Source organism: Coturnix japonica, chromosome 1, assembly GCF_001577835.2.
Source record: "Coturnix japonica isolate 7356 chromosome 1, Coturnix japonica 2.1, whole genome shotgun sequence".
In the NCBI taxonomy this organism is placed as follows: Eukaryota; Metazoa; Chordata; class Aves; order Galliformes; family Phasianidae; genus Coturnix; species Coturnix japonica.
In genome coordinates, this window is record NC_029516.1 from 172,722,438 (window position 1) to 172,744,134 (window position 21,697).

At 41.1% G+C, this 21,697-nt stretch overlaps 1 protein-coding gene across 1 annotated transcript in view; it reads left to right on the top strand.

The window, feature by feature from the left end:
• RSF1 (remodeling and spacing factor 1) overlaps positions 1 to 21,697 on the top strand; it is a 51,331-nt gene that overhangs the window by 5,928 nt on the left and 23,706 nt on the right. Inside the window, exons 2-5 of the mRNA XM_015852508.1 lie at positions 12,363 to 12,454; positions 16,433 to 16,525; positions 16,809 to 17,014; positions 18,945 to 19,102. Of these exons, the coding sequence (XP_015707994.1) occupies positions 12,363 to 12,454; positions 16,433 to 16,525; positions 16,809 to 17,014; positions 18,945 to 19,102 (549 nt within the window). The remainder of the gene's footprint in view (positions 1 to 12,362; positions 12,455 to 16,432; positions 16,526 to 16,808; positions 17,015 to 18,944; positions 19,103 to 21,697) is intronic.

A 21,697-nucleotide genomic window follows, 5' to 3' on the forward strand; every position in this document is an offset into this window, starting at 1 on the left:
TTCTGCCCTGACAGAACACTGGAGTCCCCCTGCTAAAACTCAGCCCTACGAGGACCAGGTTCTGCTGGGCCCTGTGACTCCCTTGAGGAAGGGTGGTGTGCTTCTGGTGGGCGGATTTATTCAATTCAGACACGCTTCAGATGGTGCAGAGCTGGAGGAAAGCTGTTCTGAAAAGGTGATGATACTCCTAAGCCATAGAATCTCAAGGATTGCTTATTTCTAAGCAAATATATGAGATTCAGGACTGCAAGTTCTGGCCAGTGTGAAATTGTTTACTGAAAGAAGCCTCATGGGCTCTGTTGTCGGATACGTGCATGAAAGAGCTTCACAAACATCAGACTGAGTTTCTAGTTACACCATCACAAGGGAGCTAGGAGTTACATATTGTCCAACCCTTGGCCTTATTTTGACATGTTCAAAATAGCATCCCCACTGGAAAACTTAACCTTGAGCAGGGTTCTTTCATGTCCGAATATACTGAGTACTACTTCATCTTAATCTTCAGGAATACAGACTATATCATGTTTGGCACACGGTTTGTACAGTCTGTTAGAGGTAGGTGCTGATGGTCCCAGTTGGGTGTGTTGTGGGAAAACAGCTACAGAATGTGTTTTGACAGCAACAGGAAAACCCTTCCAGATGGAATAAGCCATCAATCAGTCTTGTGTCCTTGGCACTGGTCAACTGAAGACATTGACAAGAGCTGTAAGAGTTTCTCCAAGTATTTTTCCTGCACCCAGTAGTTTGTAGCCCAGAATATTCCTGAGTACCTTGGCAGGTCTCAGTGCTTTGTGACTTGGTAATAAGAGGCAGAAGGCTGGATGGACAGCAAGGCTTCCTGTTGGTGGTGCAAGGGAGGGACCAGAGCCATTGAGCTGGCAAGAAGTGATGGGATGAGGAATATATATGGTCCTAAAGAGTATTGGGTCAGTGTGCTCATTGGTTCCTCAAAGCCAGCTGTCTTGGGGTTCTATGGAAGGATCCATTTCAACCTGAAAATCTGTTCAGGACCTTACAGCACTTATTAGCCTGTAGTATATGTCAGTCTCCCATTTGCAGTTTACCATCAGAATAATGCAGTCATCTCCCCAGGATTAACACAGAGCTCTTACAGCTGGGATGCTGGAGGACTTCAAGAGGAATTATGACCCTACTGAGGCCTATAATAGTCGGGGGGAAAAACAAACCATTTCTCAAAGCAAGGGAGGACCCATTTCTAAAGGTTTTTATGCTTCTGCAGCTGCACCATAGCGTGAGATTCCTTTACATCATGATCAGTGAGGCCTTATAGTGCCTTAGAGAAAAAATCTTTTGCCTTTTGGTTGTCTTAGGCTGTGCCACTTGTCTCACCGTGGAGTCAGTCCTAGTTGGCCAAGTCCTAAATCAGGGCTGTATTGAATGAAGTTGGTTATTAAACAGAATTTGTACGTGAATAATCACTTCATTTCCTCCTCCATTCTGTGTGTCCCTCTGGTACACCTGGCGACTCTCCAGCTCATCTACAGCTATCTGATAAACAGAAGTGCCAGGGCACGTTCATTGCCTTTTAGTGTTAATGACTACCAGGATTATAATGGTTTCCTCCTGAGAACAAATGGCGATGGTTCACAAAAGCCATATTAATTAGTGGATGGTAGAAGTGTATAAATCCAAGTTTGGCCTCAGAGCTTGTGGTGTGATGCTATTAACACACCCCAAGAAGGCATCCAAGGTGGAGAACTGCATATTGGTTGCTCACCTGGAAAGCTTCCCCTGCACTGGGAGAGGAGCAAGGCTGTCTACAGGGCTTGTTGGAAGGGAGCTGGCAATTGGAAGGAGCTGCTATTGAGGGGCGAAGCTGTGCTTTAAAAAGTGTTTTTAGACTTAGATGTTCAGCAGTGAACTTCTGACCCACTCAGTGATGCAGCAGCAATTTGCTTTGGTTCAGAAAGGTTACAGTGGGTAGGAAATACTGATACAGTAGGGTAAGGGAGCCCCGAAGGGGTTGGAAGTCAAGGAGGAAAAATGGTGAACGTGTCCTAGGAGCAGCCTGCTTGCAAAGCTAAAGGAGGTCTCTGAATTTGTGTGTGCCAAAATGGAAGCAGGATAAGGGAAGATAAGCTTCAGAGCGGGGTGTTTTGATGCCAAGCAGAAGCTGTTTTGGGGGTGCAGATCGAACCCTGACAAAGCCCAGGAGGATGTACTGGGAGCTGGCAGTGATGAGAAGGAAACTAGCAAGTCTGAGGTGGGTTTGGAGAGAAAAGGCATAGAGAAAAAGAAAGCAGGCTGGGAAACGGATGTCTGAAATCATTAGCTACAATAATTAAAAGAAGGACACTGCTGAGAACTTAAGTAACCTATTTGCATAATGTATTATTAGGCTAATTTGTGATCTCCTCGTTCTAGTTCTGCTGTGTTTCTGGCAATGAAGATGAAATACGATAAAACTGATGTGTTAGGAAATGATGTACATGCTAATAGTATGAAAGCGTACTGCTTTGCCAGGCTCAGATACTCGCCTGGATTTCTGCAAGAGTTTAGAACTACAACTGGTAAAAATATATACAGGCTTGAAATCAGAATGCAGAAGTGGAAAACAAGGAGCCTAACAAAGATTGGGGGGGATCAAACACAAGAAGCTTTACCATCTGTTTTTGATACATAAAGATACAACTTTATGAAGTTGTAGTTTCATACTTCTGATGTAACATCAGTTCTTCTCTGAGGAAAAAGATATTATACTTTTGTTTTTTCCTGACTTCTTTTAAGCATGGATATATGGGTTACAGATGATGGAATACTTGGGTATATATGCAGAAAGTCTTTCGAGGAGGTCACTGCTTATGCTGTTTGACATGTGTTCCACCGCAGCTTTACCTGATGCATCCAAAATAGGAACTATCATGCCCACCCTTGATGCAATTCCTTGTGGCAGGAGGAATCAGGTGAGCTGTGGAGCATAAAGTCAGCCCACACAGTTTGCAGCCTGACGTGGTGACACACGCTGGTGTTGCCAGTGATCTGTGCTTTCTCCACCTCGCTGATAACCCTCCGTGGCAGAGGAAGGGATGTGGTGGGGCACTCAGCCCTTGTAGCCAGCAAGCACTGAACCTTATCAGCATTCAAAGTGGTAATCACACGAGCACAAACTAAGTAAGCAACGGGAAGCAGGCTGGAGAAAAGGAAGTTCTTATTGTGGTAGAAGTAAAGAGGAATTTAATATTTTTATTATTATCATTTTCTGTGGCGTGGGCACTTAACCTTACTCCCTAAGAAAACAGGGGATGAGGTGAGTGGATGCTGATGGCTTCAGAGATGTACACTAAGGCTCTCAGAGATTGGTGTCCCTCTCACCTTGTAGAAGCAGCATAGTGGTATATTGAATAACATTTAACTGATTAAAATGGAAATGTCTTTCACATGTGGCATAATTGCAGTTAATTGTTGCAAGTTATTACTGAGGTTAGAGCAAGCGAGATTTAGGTGAGAAGAGATACTGAATAGTAACAAATATTGAAAAAAATAAAGCAAGAATATGGAGTTTCTTGCTTCTAAGTTAAACCAAACTTTGTATAAAAGGAGTATTTAAAGGTGCTTGGGAATAGGCAGTCTCAGCCACATGCTTTCTTTGCCCACATTATGAAGCTGCAGATGGCAGTCACTGTCCAACCAAGACCTGCGTTATGTGCATGATGGCTCTGATGTGTTTCATCATTCTCTGTTCCAAGTGCTGCGTATAAACACAACTTCCACTGCCAAGGCTTGTTCTCCTCACTGCCTACCTGTGTAGGAAGGGAAGATTTAGGGTGGCTGTTACACTGCAACACCTTCTTTGGAGCTTCAGCACAGCCTGCCCAGCTCTTCCCGATTCCTGTTAGTGCCTCCATGTGCTTGGCTGTGTTACAGCTTTGTATCTCAAACCCAACTTCTGAGTGATGGCAGTATGTTAGAATGAAGCAGCTAGAGGTCCAGCATCCCTTCAGCCTGTAACCATCTTTCCTTCTAGCTTTGTGAGCTTCAGGTCTGCCTAAACAGAGATAACGCTGACCCCAAATCAGGCAGCCCCGTGTGAAGCTGCCACAGCCCCAAACTTATAATTGCTCCTTGCAAATAGTCACGTTATCAGATGTAGAATAATTGCCTTTTCTTTAGACCTAAGCTTAAAAAGCTGGTCAAACCCCACACCTGTTTTCTATTTACTCCTAACACTTTGTCAGGCAATTATCTCAGTTTTACTTCTAAACATTTCTCTTCTCACTTGCTCCCTAGGTTTCCTAAGAAATAATGGAGAAAAGTTGCTGCTTGCTGTGAAAGAATTGTTAAAAAAGCCTCAAATTCTTTGTTAATTGGATAAAACTCATAAAATGTTATGCTTGTGATTTCATCTGCAGGATGACTTTCATCCAGCTTTATGGCTGCCTTCCTTGTCAGCTGCTGCAAACATTGCACTTCTGTGAGTGTTTTGTGTTCCAACATGTGCTTCGTCTTTTTCTGGACCTCTGTGTTCCTTTAAAACATTACAAATCTCCACTTGAAGTGCTGATAAAGTCATGAGCTGACATTACCTTAAAGCAGAACAAATGTGCAGTTGCTCCCTGCCAGCTGACGGGGAAGTGTGTTCTGTGCAGCAGGATAACTTGTGTTGGTTTCACCCTCGTGGTTTGCTTCTGCACATCCTTAAAGAAGTCTCACATGATGCTGTTTGTAAAATACCAAATGCTTAGTGGCAGTGCTCCCTTTTCCTACATAAATCCATCACATGTATTTATCACATATTCATCATAAATTCATGGCATGGGTTATATTACGGTATTCCTTTAAGATCCAGTCAATTGACAATGTTTTATGTGCTGTGACACCTGAGTTTGCCAGAAATGGTATCTGCAGTATTTGATAGTTACAGAGAATCAAACAGGGCTGCAAACCTTCACATTTAATCCTAGACCAGGATGCCCAGGGCCCCATCCAACCTGGCCTTGAACACCTCCAGGGATGGATGGGGCATCCACAGCCTCTCTGGGCAGCTGTTCCAGCACCTCATCACTCTCATAGTAAAGAACTTCCCCTGACATCCAACCTAAATCTTCCCTCCCTCAACTTAAAACCATTTCTCCTTGTCCTGCTATAATCTACCTTTTCAAAACGTTGAACCTGCTAAGAAACTCTACACCTGTTAGCATCATTCCATAACGTTGCTGTGTAATTGAAGGATGAGATGGTGCAAGTTTTCTAATCAACAAGGCTTAACAGGAACTGCAATACAGAAAAATTAAGCCTAAGTGACCCCTGGTGTATAAATACTCTTATAAATACAGGTGAGATTAAGAACGACTAGAGAAAAGACTTGCTTATCTAAATCATGGAATCATTGAGGTTGCCAAGACCTCTAATGTCATCTAGTCCAATAATCAGCCCATCCCCTCAAGTGCCACATAGACGTGGTTCTTGAACACCTCCATTTTGAACCCTCAAAAGGGCAGAAATAGCTTTTTAGTAGAAGTCATTGGGTATATGGAATAACTGACTAGGAAGTTCTGAATGTTTTCTGTGTTGTCCACTGAAGACTGAGGAGTGGTAACATAACCTGGGACATGGAATTTGATGTAGGAACGTGGTTTTATTCAGCCTGCTCTGCATCTCTTAACATTGCCTTGTTATTAAAGCAAGAGGTGTTTGCAAAGGTGAGACTATATTGTAATCAGCATCCTTCTGTTAATGGTGAAGCAAACTGTCGGCCAGTACCTAAGAAATTCAGCTACAATGACACCAGACAGATATTTCTAGTAACTAAACAAAGTATGGATTGTCCTTATTTTCTTATATTGAACTAAAAAATGACTTGCATTCGACTTTTTCTCTAACAGTATGTATATAAACAAACTTATTACGTTTGTTATGTGCGTAAAGGGGACTCTAAAACAAAACCAGAGGCTTCTCAGCTTCTGAATATACAATTTTGTTTCATCCTGCTTTCCTTCCTTGCACTGAGAATACTGCAATTCCATTTTAATATAACAGGGTATGTGGTCTTATTCTGAAAGTTAAATGCTGCCATGCTTAGGGAATTGATTTTTGTCTACCAGAATTTTCTGTGCATAGATAAACCTCATGAACTAAGGCCACGTTTGCAGTGATAATTTTGTGTCTGAAGGAGAGTGTGAGATTTCAGCTGACAGAGATTAATCCATCCTAGTAGCTGGTAGCCCTCTTGTAACCCCCAAGGCTGGTTCCTTGCGGTTCTTGTGCACAGCATTGTTTTTCCTTTCACATTTATCGTGGGTTCTCTTTATTGTAGAAGTATTGAGTGGTGAGGAGGGAAATGAGGAGGTATTTTTGTTCATGGTCTGAAAGTCTTGGATAGTTACTACTCTTACAATACAGACCCAGATGCCTCAGCAGGGAATATCCTCCCAGAGAGGCCTTTACCTGCTGATTTTCACTACCCAGAAGGAAAGTCTCTTGTTTTGCCATGTCTTCACGTTTACAGGCTGTGCTCCCAGCAGCTTCAGAGAGTCAAGTGCTCGCCTGTGCATGAATTAACAATCAGTTATTTAAAATCAAGACCACTTGACTTGCTCAAGTGCACGATGTGGTCATTGGGAATGATTTCCCATTGAACAACAGCAATTTGTTGTAATTTCCATTTGCTTTCAGTACCTGTGTTTTTGTGTGGTCAGCTTACATGCTGTCAGCTCTCCTCTTGTATCCAGTGTGTGGGCTTGGGCCCATTTTTTGTACACTTTTTGATACAGTAAGCTGGGCTTTTATTTGCTGTCTTTCCTTTCCTGGGCAATTTCCAGTTTCTAAAATAAACTGTGTGCTGCGTTTTCTTGCGTTGCTTTCAAAGTCATTTTCCTTTCTTCTTTTTTTTTTCTATCCCCATGTCATTTTCTTTGCATAGTGCAATGTGCTTTTCTTCCTTAATCCTGTGTTCTCTGATAGTTCCAGCTCGTGGGTGAGAACTGAATCCACTTCTTCACCTCTCAGAGTTATGTCACTCCTGATGCATGACTGATGGTATTGTGGGCATTGGAGAGCACAAGAGATTGCTTTGCAGGGGGTAGTAGAAGGTAGGAAGAAAAACATGAGGGAAAGGTGCCTAGTAACAAATGGGTCGTACATTCTAAGTATTTGAAAATAATCTCCTTGCTAAATGTAGAGTTGAATTTTAAGGTCATAGCCTGGTTGGCTGTGACAGCAAGGCCTTGTAGGCTGGTGACACAGCTTAGTCAAAGGTCTTGGGAGGGGGGAAAGGCTTCTGTGTCTATGTTCTGAGCACTGGCCCTGTGGGTTGTGATTCATCTGTGTGTGGTGGTGAAAGAGACTGTGTGTCCTGGGATCTGTGGGGTGGGTGGGAGTCAGCAGGTGTCGGAATAGCACATATTATATAGCCCAGAGAGCAAAGACTTCTTCAATAGGTGTTTGTACAGACAAGAGATAGAAAGTTATTTCCTATGTGTATGAAAGCTGCTGAGTACCCACATTTCAAAGTGCTTCACTAGGATAGCAGTGTCATTTAAATGTGAGCGTGGTTGGTTTGTTGTTCATGCCTGCCAAAATCTTTCTAGGAACAGGATATAAAAAAAAAAATCTACTTGGTGACTTGTTCTTTCTGTTTGGATTTTCAGTTTAATTACAGCATGTTTGATTGCTCTTTTGTTCTCACTAGGAAGATGGAGTACGTTTTTTCCCCCCTTTCCTGCATCTCTTTTTCTATGGGCACACAGCTTGGAGGTAGGATGGGAGTACTCATCAAGTGACTCAGCTGGAAGATAAGATATTTAGGTTCTCCTTTGGAACAGAAACTACTGCTTTTTATCTTGGGAAATGATACAGGCATCCAATACATCTTTTTTCTTTTCATTATTATTCCAGGCTTGAATGAGCACATGAATGGAGCCCAATGAATCCTATTATCGTAGCCATTTTTTAGATGCTCACTAACTCCTTGCCTGGTTCATAGGAGAGGTTTTCTGTTCTTCCTGTTACTTAGCATTGCACGTTCATACCAGAACCATCATTTTTCTGTCTCATCCTTGAAGTTCTTAATAACTCATCCCAACCGCAGGGATCCTGTGTGCTTCTTCTAAGAGCTGGGTTGATAAACAAGTGAAGTAGTTCCTAGGGAGGTATAGTTATTTTGGCATAAACCAGTGCTGCTGCTGAAGATCCCAGCCCCTTTCTTCTTCTCAGTGTTTTTCTTCCCATAGACTCATAGAAACCTTAAGGTTGGAGAAGGCCCCTGAGATCATCCAGTTCAACCGTCGACCCATCCTCACCATGCCCACTAACCATATCCCTCAGTCCATGTCCACATTAACCCTCTTCTTGAACACCTCCAGTGATGGTGACTCCACCACCTCCCTGAGCAGCCTTTACCAATGCATCACCACTCCTTCTGATAACACTTTTTTTCCTAATATCCAGCCAACCCAACAGAGAACTTATCTTTGGTTGCAAATAACATAGAAGTCATGGTGTTTGTGACATCCAACTGCTATTGGACCTTCAGATTTGTGCACAAAATAGAAAATATTGAAGTTGTTAGAAGTTTCTTCTGGGGGCTCTGGTTCCGCTCCCTCCAGCAGCGGCAATGGAGGAAATTGGAACATGGTGAAAGCTGTGTGATGTTTGCTTGCCATTGAATTCCTAGCATAGGGTGCCAGTAGATAACACGTATTGGTTCTAAGTGGTTGAATAGGGTGAGCTAGTAGAAGAGGAGGTGGGAAGTATTAATGATCCCATTGATCTCAACTGCCCACATGCTTAGCATGGTTTAATTTGACAGGGAAGTCCTACCAGGCTGAGGTCACAGTGGTCACGTCATCTGAAATCAATCAAAGGAGAAAGATGAAAAGGAGCAAACTGTTAATGGAAATACTTGCACAGTTTATCTTTGGATTCACTTTTCCTTCACATACCACAGCAAGTTAGCATAGTAAAAGGGTTTACTAGTGTAACTGGGAGGACCTGTTTGTATTTGCAAAGCATGCAAACTGCCAGCTGCTTTTGCATCCCAAAATGTTGCTTCTTGCTCCCTTCCCCCTGTCCCCTCAGTGCAAGGGGTTCCTTGTGCTTTTCCTTTCCTCCTTGACAGAGGCACAGGCTTTGCAATTGAATTCAGAGCTATGGGCTCTGAGTGCACCATTATTCCCTTCTTCCTCTCTGCATTGTAGATCTGCTCTAATGCCAGGGTTGTTATTTGTAATCATCTTTCCTCCAGGCCCAGGGCTTTGTGCTGCTTTTTCTTTTTTCCTCCATTATTTTGTCTGGTTTTGTTCAGTTAAGAGCAGGTTAATTTTGGCAGGGAAAATGACAGGAGGTCAGGTGAGGTTCTGGGTGTATGGGAAGGTGCTGATGGGTAGCCACAGCTTTGTGCAGTTAGCTGAGGCTTTTCTAACCAGGTGACGGGTCTTACATATGTTCCTATTTCTTCTCCACTGAGATCTTTTGTCTTTTCCAAATATATTGGCAATAACAGATGGAAAGAACACTCCCTGAACTGCTGGGGTGGATGTTGTTCAGAGGATGTTTGCTGACACCCAGACAGGGGCAAACCCTCCAGGAATCTACAGAATTGCCTGAACTGTACCAGAAGCCCAAAAAATTCTATACCCAGTGACTCATTTTTTCTGACTCATTTCTTCTTCCCATGATAAATCTATATTTTTGAATATCTACCAGATGGCCGTAGCTTAATTTTACTAGTTTTCCTAAAAAAGGCTTTTTTTTCCCATTTTTAAAATAGCAAAGTCAGTTTTTCCTTAGCCTTGCACATGGAGTCCTGAAGTCTTTTCCACCACTGAAGTGTACTCTATGAAGTTGGGCCTCGTGGTTTTAGGGAGCTACTATATTGCTTTGCAGAGAAACCAATGCTTCTTGAATATTTGGGTATGTCATTCACATTTTGATGAATGTTGTCACTCTATTTTATCAATGGCTTTATCAAAAATGACTTATTCAAGGAAGATTGCCTGAATTTTTCCTTCCCTTCTGTGAAACTTAAGAAAAGTGAATGAGTGATTGCCGAGGAGTAATTGCATCTTATGTTTGTTATTTTGAACCTGTTCCAAGTAGGATGATTCTTATCAATGTCTCACTCCGTAGAACTTCATATTCTAAGCAGGGGGAAGCAGCTTTAAAGTTATGCAGGTCCAGTGCATTGCTGAGCTGACTGACATTGGGGTCTGGTTTGCTGGTGTGATTCAACTCATTGCCAGCTGGGTGCTCAGCCTTCCTACCACCTCATCTCTCCATGAAGACTGTCACAATGCATTAAAAACAAAATACACACAAAAGCAATGATAAATAAATGTAGAAAGGGTTCAAAATGCTGTTAAGTTTCTTTGTGAAAATATCTGTGTACATCTCCAATATCCCAGAAGTGCAGGACCTGAAATGCTACAACCTTGGGAAAATAAGTGAAGTGTCAGTAGGTGCTGCCACATGGGTGTGAGTGCTGCCCAAGGGTGAGTGTGCCACATCACTTTCCAGGGTCTGAATTTTTAACATTCCCCATTTCTTCTAAGGCTGACAATCCAGCAAAGACTTTTTAGTGACCAGGAATTTGATTATTCAGAACAAATCAGTTGCGATTCTCTAAACCGGGATTCCAATCAGTACACCGGGATTCCAATCAGTACATACCTATGAAGAGAGATTTGATTGAAAAAAAAAAGAAAAAATAAGAGGGGAAAAAAAGGAGAACAGAAGCTTTGATCCAGTGAGGTTTGAATATTCTGGCTCAGCTCCATGTTACACAAACACAAGCTGAGGTTTAATTGTGTGAGTTGCCTTTGATAGAATTGCTCATGTGTATAAAGTGCTTTGGGCTTAATTTTGTTGGTTCCAAGTGCTCGGCATCTATTGGGGTTAAGACTTTTTGATCTCATTCCTTTTAAGATACATGGTGGTGGTTTAAATGCACCAATTTTGGGGAGAACCAAGGAGGAGATGTGTGAAGTTTCTTCAATATACAGTGGTAATGGGAACAATAGAAACTGAGTGAAAGAGGGGAGGTCTGAGCTGGCCTGGAGCTGTTGCCTAAGAATTGCTTGGATTTAAAGGAGGTCTCTTTGTGGCTACCAGGCTGATTCTTTCTGTATTTAAATGGGAACTGTGGTTGTGTGTTAACTTGCTGGCTATGAACCAGCAGTGATGATGATCTGAAATAAAGCAAGCATCTTAAACAATCTGGTGTTTTACCAACTCACATTCACCTGAAAACAGGCATTTGAAAGGCAGACATCATTGAGGTGAAATCAAGTCAAATGATGGAATGACTCACAAAGGGACTCCACACATAGACCAGGAGAAGGAATAGTAGCTCAGTAATATCTGGTTTAGAACAGAGGAGTTTCATGTCCCAGCTATTTATCATGTGTCAAATAGTGCTATTGAATGAGCAGAAAAACATAAATAACGATCATAAGAGGTTTTAATTCAACTTTTTAGGTGTGTATACAGAGCCGAATGAAAACGCTTTCAGAAAATAAAGTTGTATGCAAACAGTATCTAAATAAAAGGAGTAAAAAATTCATTTCTCTAAGCCCTTCTCAACAGACTGTGAGACAGCTGTCTCCACTGGGTACGTGTAGTTGCATTCATAATTATCATTTACCTATTTTTTTCAGGTTAGAGAAATTTCCCACTGATCAAATTGATGTTCTGCAGATTTGCCACTTGGTGGTGCCAGATTGATTTACAAATCACGGATGTGAGGCGAGGTGTCAAAGCTGTGTTTGGGGAATGTGTAGTAAGCTATAATTTCAGGTGGGAAACATTGCTTTTGTGCCTGTACTTATCCAGCTGTGCTCAGAAGCACTTCTGGCCTCCATCCTTGGGTCCCTTTCTCCATCCATCCAACACAAAAGTGTTTAAGCAGATAGTGAAGTTGTATCTGTGAAGATTAAGTATCTAGACTTCTCCCATAGTGTGCACCCAGCCCAAAATAGTTGGGATTCAGTGATGTTCCAGGCATGGCACAGATACCTTCTGGACTTCTGGAAGCAGCTGCAGATGTGCTGCTGGCAGTCAGGAGGTGTTGAGTCCGTAGGTGTTTGACTGGCATTGATCCTATGCAGTTTATAGCTTTACACTACCAAGAGTTTGGGGTACTTATTACTGAGATGTAATTCCTGCTTCAAAGGAGGGCACAGGAAGGTCAATGATCATTGTAGATGTACATGTAAACAAAAAGAACCATGCAACTGTTTTCATCTTGCTGCTGTTATTTTAGCTACAGAGCTGCTCTTAGCAGACCTGAAGTTACTGTGTTTTATTACAATTTCTGTTTTTTCACAGTTTTATCAGTGTTTAGCATTGAAGTGTATTTACACCAGGCTTCATAACTTCTTTTTTTTCTCTCTCTCTCAATGCTGCAGTTCCAAAAGAATTGGTGGAGCTTCACTTGAAACTGATGAGAAAGATTGGGAAGTCTGTCACAGCAGACAGATGGGAAAAATATTTGATCAAGGTACAATATGCATGTTGTATTATTCTGCACTGCTGGAATATGCTTATGATGAGCTGTTGTGTCAGCAATCCCTGGTATGAATTATAGTGAGCCTTGGGCTCTGCTGTGGCCAACACTGATGTGCGTGCCCAGACTTTGGTTGCATAAGATCCCAGCTTAACTTTCAGGCTGCCTAGACTTGTACAAAAATCTCTAAAAATAAATGTTATCTCTTGCACATATAAGAGTGTACACCTTCATACTTAAATACAGAATCACAGAATCACAGAATTATCAAGGTTGGAAAAGACATACAAGATCATCTAGTCCAACCATTACCAATTCTTCCCAGCTAAATCATATTCATCAACACAACATCCAAACTTGCTAGAAAAAAACTTTTTGAGCTTTAAGACTTGCGGTATAGAAGCAGATTTAGTAGCCTGCAAACAGGCCACATCGAACAGAGAAATTAACACGGTAACTATTCATTTTAAAATAAGTCGGTTGGGGGTAACCATACAGAACTCTTGTACCATGTGCTAATATTAAATGAGAAATAAGTACCAAATAAAATAAAACCAGACAAATGCTCAAAATCTGGAGTCTGGCGTTTCACCTATAGATACCTTATTTCACATGCCAAAACATAACATCACAGAACCATGGAATGGTTTGGGATGGAAAAGAGCTCTGAGATGATCTGGTTCCAACCCTGCTGCCGTGGGCAGTGTTGCCAGCTGTTAGGCCAGGTTGCCTAGGACCCCATCCAACCTGGCCTCAGTATTGACTGTACAGCCATGATTACATCTTACTTAGAAATACAGCATTGTAGCAGCAAAACAAATAATGATGTTAGCAGATCCAGTCACAGTTTGCCCTCCTCGGTGCTATCTACCAAATTTACAGAGGTAGGAATCTGCCTTGAGGTTTGTATAGTCTTAAGATAATGATGTGTGTGAGACCATCAGGCTGTGTCAGGAAATTGCCTGCTGAAGGGCCCAAGGTTAGATCTGACCTCTTCACCAGCTGTAAAGCATTTACGATGCTGTTTTGAGCTAATAATGTAATGTATGCACCTTCTGTGTGTTCGTGTATCGCCAAGTACTGTGATTACTGCATTATATTAAATCCATTCACATACCCAAAAGCCGTTCCAACAAGCTGAGGAAACCTAACCCTGAGCAGAGGGCGTATAAATCCCACTGAAGCAGTTGAATGGTAAGAAGAACACAGGGAGAAAACAAGTGTATGAGGGAATAGTCTGGAAAGTCTTCCTTCAGCAAGGAAGGAGAGCCCTTAAGGAAACCTTCCCACCTGCCCCTGTTAAGACCAAGCAAGCAGTAATAACTTCTACTTCATTTAACTTGATACTTATTCTAGCCAGTGGTTCAAAGGAATCTTGAGAACAAAGGAATTTGAATATAACTAATGAGTGAAGTATGCTAATATTGCCCCCGTTTCAAAAGGGTATAATTAGTTTAGAAAAAGAAGGAAGAGTGCTGGGGAATGTCCTGAAAGCCAGGAATAATGGAAAGCATGTGGAACCATTGGGAGATCCTGGTTGATACTTGTTCTGAACCACCCCATTTTGCCTCACCAACCTACACAGTATTGGAAGCAAATGGCTGTAGGGCTCCGAGATGTGAATTTTTCCTGTACGAATCACTTATATGGTTGTGTATGAGTGAAGGGGTTTGTCGTGCATGTCTTTAACAGCTGAGAGGAGCTGACCAGCTTAGCTGCTTTGGGAAACATAGCTGAATTCTTTCAGACTGCTCTGTCTCCTAACAAAATACCTTCACTGACTCTTGTTAAATGTATTTTGTGTTTTTATATAGATAGAATTTCTCTGGGCTGGTGAATCCGGAACCTTCAGCCCCAACCACGCCATTCTGCCCCTGTTGTTAGAGTTAAGGGCTCAGTAGTCCCACCCAGGCAGATTCCTCTGCTGTGTTTGTCACCTTCCTCTCTTCACTGGCTTAAGTGATATGTGGAGTGTGGTTATAGGAAGTGTTGGATGCCACTGTAGCTGCTTTACAAATGTTTGAGAGACGTTCTGACATCTTTTTCACAGGGTAGGGAGCTACTGACTGCTCTCCAGTGTGCAGAAAGCAGCTGTTCCCACGAGCAGCAGGCTTTTGTTTGGTGTGAAACGTCCTTTCTGTGAAGTCAGAGAGTGATATTGAGATAGAGCCCATGTCGGTGGCATCTGTAGTTCAGGGCTGTGACAGCGTTTGTCAGGAGAAAGCGCGATCATCTGGTTTTTGATTGTCAAAATTTCAGTCTGAACAGATGCTTTATCAGCTCTGGTGTCTCTTGAGTTGTTGCTTTGACAATCACATGCTTCTGAAGCACGTGAAACTTCTCATTACTGCTTTCATACTTAATGAGCAAGCAATGAACAGTGACTGGCACCTGCCCTGAGCAGGAGTTTGATGTAGTTTCCCAGAGTTCTTTGTGTTCCAGTATTGAAAATGAAGGAGAAAGCAGAATAAGCTCATTTAATGCTTGGGGAACAATTGCTTCTCTTGCTGTGAGCTTTGTGCCAGAGGAGAACCTGTGTTAATGCCCTAGACTCAGAGCAGGAAAAACTGTTCCTCAGCAGAATTCCTCGTTATCGGAGCACGTCTTCTCCATTCCCATAGGTCACAAAGTCGGAGTGTGATTTATAGTATGGCTGAGCCAACCTAATTGCAAGCTGATGCCAACAAGCATGGTCCCAAATCTCCCTTTCTTGGTGATCTTGAACCTAACCTGACTTCAGAGTGAGCCAGTTTAGGCAACAAAGCCAGCAGTAAAGCAGCTCTACAGAACAAAAAGTAGCTTTCTGCTATTTTACCTACCTGCACTGACCCAAGTGTAAGCTAGTTAAGAACCAGCATCAGTACTGGGGGTAGTATGGCCATGGGGACAGAGGAGGGAGAAGTTTGTAGCCCACATTGAGTACAGTACATATAGTGGGGAAATTTAGTGTCATTGTTACTTCTGTTTCCAGAGAAAGCTGCTTTCATTTGTGATTTCCAAATTGTTCAATAGCTTAATGATAACATCATGCATTTGATAATTCAGTGACTGGGGCACTACCTGGTTCTGATTGAGTTTGTTCAGCAGAGCTTTGGCTCCTTGTGGACTGCAGTGCAGGGGTGCACTGATTTGGACAGCTGTGATTGAGGGGTGGCTCTTCAAAATACTCTCAACTGGAGATGTGCTAAACTCCTGCTTCTAATGGGTGTTCCCACCTGAATAGGCTAGAGTTGCTGCAGCTTTGATGGAGAGCTTCTGCTGTGTTTTTGCTTGTGATGCTTCCCTTTTTAGGAGTTCTTTAAGCACATTTGACTTCTTTAGGGAGGAGAGGGAATTCCTTCTGCACTGCTGTTATTGTAGGTTCCTGCAATTCAGTCTTCATCCTTTCTTGCTGCTTTTTTTTCATGTTCTGTGCTCTTTTTCCTCCTGAAGGCATTGAATTTATTTGCTTTTAGTAAAGTGAGGCTGGCTGTACTTAAAATATTTTTAAATATTTATCAAAGGACTCGAGGGCCAAGCTATTATGCCCAATAACTCCACGACACAGAGTGTAAGTCTAATTTATCTGCAGTACAGTTGTAGGACAGCAGGATCCCAAGGGAGCTCAGCAGCTGATGTGCTAAGTGCTACAAAGATACGCTAAGATATCGCATCTACTCAAGAGAATTTGTTTTCTAAATACACAGAAAAATGAATGTTTTTACATAGCAAAGATGAGAATAACTTCACAATTCAGAGTTGTGCTGCCAGATGTAATAGGTATAAGGTAGCTGGCATCAGGGTCTTAGTGATATATTCTTCTATGGAGTTTTGTCAGTTCTCTCTGACCTTTATTTTTGTTCAAGACTTTCTGACTTACAATCCTGACAACATCACATTATAATTTTAGTGCAATAAGGTACTATTAATATAAAAGTTTAAAGTTACCTTTATCCACTAACTGTACTAATCTCAGTGTTTTCTTTGTGACAGATATGCCAAGAATTCAACAGCACTTGGGCTTGGGAGATGGAAAAAAAAGGATACTTAGAAATGAGTGTCGAATGCAAACTGGGGATTCTGAAGGTATGCATTCAACTGAGTTTCTAATTGTCTTTTTCCTTACTCGCTTGAATATCCTAGAGATTTGACTTTGTCACTCACTGAAGCATCATTCACTTGGCTGACCCATACCTGGATGTATTACATCTAGAGCTGATCTTGGAACAGGGATGTTCTTTGTCATGGGACAGGCCCAAACAATGTCATGCTCTACATGCATACTTTTCTTACTTATACTTCCACATATTGTTTCTCCTTATGTTTTCATGTTTTAACATTCTTTCCACTTGCTCTTTTTTTTTTCCAGTATCTCTGTGAATGTCAATTTGATGACAATCTGAAGTTCAAAAATATAATTAACGAGGAGGATGCTGATGCCATGCGCCTTCAGCCTATTGGTCGAGACAAGGATGGACTGATGTATTGGTATCAGCTGGATCAAGAGCATAATGTCAGGATGTACATAGAAGAACAGGATGACCAGGATGGATCCACATGGAAGTGCATTGTTAGGTATTCCTTCTTTTGTTTTTCTCCCCTTTTTTTCCCCAGGTTTTATAGGGTGGGATTCTTGTGGCCATGTGTGACAGGGGTCTGGGGATTCATTTCGCTCAATCTCCATATCTCACAGATATCTTACAGTGGGATTTTCTGCCTGCACATTTGTGATAGTTCAGAAATATCTCACAGATTTATCCATGATAGCTAATGACTTTTATGCTCAATTAGGCTATAAAGGATGTATGGAAAGGGTACCAAGAGAAAACTGTCTGGAGGACTGTGCCTCCATGTTGTCTCCTGACATGCTTATTCCTTTTGGAGATGGAGGGGAACTGTTCCTTCTTTAACTTCTGCCCTGAGAAGACAGTTATAAATGGACAGTTTTGTTCTTATGAGGATTACATTGCAATTTGAACTCATGAAACTAAAAGCATTGCATGAACCTAAAAGCATTGCTGATCATCCAGATGGGTACAGAGCCCTTTCTGGAGCAGAATTCAACTCGTAGATAGGTGAAGCTGAGGTACATGATGGTGATACAGAGTGACATGTGCATGACTCAGTGCCCCTGGGTCTCTGTTGCTTCATATTTGGTCTGATAATATTTTAGTGATATTTTAACCTCAGAATTACAGATTTTTGTGATTTTGGTTACATGCTTTGTCCTATCCCTCTTTATGCACAGGATATATGGACCTTAATGGAAAAATAATTAGTTCTACATATACGCATTTTTTCTTATCTAGCAGTTATTTGTTTTTAGTTCATTTCCATGTAAACGTATCTTTCTTTTGGCTGATTAAGTGCAAGAGGATTTTAAACTAGGCCCAGCAGCATCAGCTCTATCTAAATTAATACATAGTGATGTAAGAATAGATCTTAAGAAGTTAAATAATGTATATTATTTTTATTTTTCTGTTTGTACATTTTAATTTCTGTAATTTTAATACAATTTTTTTATTTTTATGTTTATAAATAACGTATCGTTTGCGTAGCTTACTTAAATATCCAAACCTCAGTAAATCAGGGTAGTTCTACAGAATGTTTTAAACCACTGTCAATAGACCATAAAGTGATAAGCCAATGAAATTGAAACAGCTGTTGAGAGTGAATAAAGGAAATGCATCTAAACAAGCCAACCAATTGCTGTACAGCATTTATCCTTTTCCTACGTTCTGGACTCCGGGGATCGATGCCAAAAGCAGAGGAAATGGGACTTCCTCTGGGCAAGTTCTGACACTCATACTTGCTGTAGAAAAACGCAGTAATACATGATGACATCTGAAATCCTTTTAAAGCTGTGTCATTCTCTGTGTCAGGCTTGATGCACTTCCAGCCTTTTTTTTTTTCCTGTAAAACTCCTTGAATCTTGTTGTTGAATGTTGACTTTGGAAAAGGAAATGTGTCTTGCGATTCTAGTCTGTTTTGAAAATAAAGAACCTGTTTAATCAACAACTTAAATTCCTTATCTATTAAGGTTTTGGTTTTTCTAGTTAGATATCCAGTGTAAGAAGTTAAAGTGCACTGATGTTCAAGCACGTAGAGATACACAAATAGCCAGAGCCCTCTAAACATCTTGATATTGTTTTCTAAATGCGTTAAGAAGAAATCGCAAAGAGAAGCCAGTGAGAACTGGTAAAAGGAGGATGAATAAAAGAATAATAAATAGTAGCAGCTTGGATCCAGACCAACAGAACTTGAGTCTGGGTAGATAAAGCCCTTCAAAACAAAGTGATTTTATTGTGGTATGGCTAAGTTGGAAGATTTCTGAATGCTGAATTGCAGCCGCTCTAGTAGGACAGGCATTTCACTATGCTCGTGTATAAGGTTTTCAGGACAGTGTTCATTTAAACAGATGGTGTTTGTTTATTTTTAATGAATCCCTCTGGGGTGAGTGAGTAAGTGGCTTATCAGACAATATGTTTTTTCTTCCGTCATCCAGAAACCGAAATGAGCTTGCTGAGACCCTTGAGCTCTTGAAAGCACAAATTGATCCTGCCCTGCTGAAAAACAACAGTTCTCAGCAAGAGAATTCATCACGTGAAAGCCCAAGTATAGAAGATGAAGAGACCAAGAAGGGTGAAGAAGCATCTACACAAGGTTTTCTGCCTTTTCTCACATTTTAAATGTTGTGCTGTGGCAGTGTCAGAATTTTCAACTTGATTAAATTCGTTTTAGATTAGGACTCTTTAAAACAAACAAAAGACCATTTCTGTTCATAGTAGATCAAGTTAACGCCGATAAATATTACTGATTTTTTTTAGTGCATATTTAGATGCAAGAGATATTTATAAAAAGAGAAAGATGTATAAATTGTTTTTCAGTTCCTTTTATTTATGCTGTACATATTGTATAGTATTGTAAATATGTCGTTGTATGTTTTTGTGGAGTATCCAACTGTTGCCCAACTATTCCTGTTCTAATAACATTAAAATTTCAAAAAGAAAAAATATATATCTCTTCGTGCAATGCCATGATTGAAGTCAGTACAATATGTGTCTGTTATTTATTTTTACTTTTAAGTTTGAATCAAAAATACAGGCTTTTTCCTCACAATCTTGAAGAAGGCATGAGCTTATGCTGAAGCAATTTGAAATAACAAAAATATTTATACGTGAAGTGGTCGTGAGCTGCCTCCGCCATATTATTTTTGCTAGTAAAGAACCCATTTTCCTTCCTTAGTATCATGTCATTGCACAGATTAAATATCTTGCCTGACTTGGTGGTTTGTGCATTGGTTTTACTTAGTATCAGCCTGAAATGTTTTGTTATGAGATTTTGCTTAGGTTATGGGAAGCTGAAAGCTTGTTATCCCAAGTAATCTTACCCTGGTTACTACCTAACATTAACATTTGGTTAAACTACAGGAAAGGTGTTGCTCAATCAGAAACAAGATTTAAGATTCCAGTGTGTTAATGTGTGTTTCTTTAAATCTGTTTAATTAATCTGTTACCTGCTGGAGAGGACCTTGGCCATGAGCCATCATTGTACCCTTTGTGGCCAAGAATGCCAATGAGATCCTGGGGTGCATTAAAGAGAATGTGGCCAGCAGGTCACCAGGAGGTGATCTTCCCCCTCTACTCTGCTTTGCTGAGGCCAGATTTAGACTATGGTGTCCAGTTCTGGCCTTCCAGTTCAAAAGTCAGGGATCTACTGGAAAGGAGTCCGAAGGAGGGCCACAAAGACAATACAGGGCCTGGAGCATCTCCCGTATGAGGAAAGCCTGAATAATGTGGGTCTGTTCAGAAGACAACTGAGAGGAGATCGGATAAATGTTTATAAATATCTTAAGGGAGGTGGGAGGTAAGTAGGTGAGGTCAGCCTCTTCTTGGTGGTATGTAGCAATAGGACAAGGAGTAAGGGCCTAAAACTTGAACATAGGGAGTTTCATACTAACATGTGGAAGAACTTTACGGTGAGGGTGATGGAGCCCTGGAGCAGATTGTCCAGAGAGGTGGTGGAGTTTCCATCTATGGAGATATTCAAGACCCACCTGGACACCTGCCTGTGCCAGCTGTTGTAGGGAACTTGCTTTAGTAGGGGCTTGGACTCAATGAACTCTTGAGGTCCCTTCCAACCTGTTACATTCTGTGGTTTAACTGCATATACAAAATTAGCAAGACCTGTCCTGGTTCTGAGTGTCAAAGAGAAACGCTTGCTTCTCATTCCTATTCTATGCAACAAACATTGTAGAATGGAAGAAATAAATGAAACATTTAGATCAATATTAAGTTGGGTTTGGAAGTGTTAGAAGTGCAGAAATTGCAATAGATTGTGACAAACACTGGGAGAATTGTCTCCATCTAAGACATTTCCAATATCTGCCTTTGCATGTAAGTGACAACACAATCTGTGTAGCTACTGATACTGCAGAGTTCATTTATAGAGTACTGATCTTGCCTTTGTCTCACTAAGAATTAGTCAGGTCAGCTTAAATAATGTAATTGAGACCTCCGCTTTGAATGAGATTTTATTGAAATCAAAATAATTCATTTTATAACATCTTAACTAAAGTCTCCACTGAGGACAATTGCACACTCCAGTGTCAACAAAGTCACTGCTGCCATTTGGGGTCACTTCTAGGCACTGGTCCCACAGACCTAATGATTAATGTCGCTATTTATATGTGCTGTGATTTACTAACAGCCAATGTACTCACAGAGCAGCACTTCAGTCATTTCAGTTGAGTTTAATAATTCTTCCTGTTAGTCATCAAACTATCCTCAAATTCTAGGGATATATTAAAGCCCTTCAAAGGTACTACTAAAATCTATCGGAAGGACTGGAAGCTGCTTTGACAGCTTTCCAGATAGCATTAAAGTCATTCATTCAAAAATAAATGGATCCAGTCCTTGCTTTTAACCAAATCTGCTTGACTCAGAAAGCATTAAGATAATTTGTGCATCTGCTGAGTCATTGTGGCACACAAAGTGCTTTTTTAGCATCAGGGAGAGTTAAAAAAGTAGATCTTAGAACAACCATTGTTCTATTAGTGCAGGGAGAGGTGTTGGGGATTCTGGTGATGTTAGTTGGGGAGAAAGCAGTTGGTGGTGGGAAGAAATGGTTCAACTAAGTCAATCCAGGAAAAAGGGAAGAGAGGGAGGAAGGATAAGTGCACATTGAATGTGTCACTATCAATTACTGACAGATGTCTTTAGAGAGGTGGCTTTAATGTTACAGGAGCTCAGAGTAGTG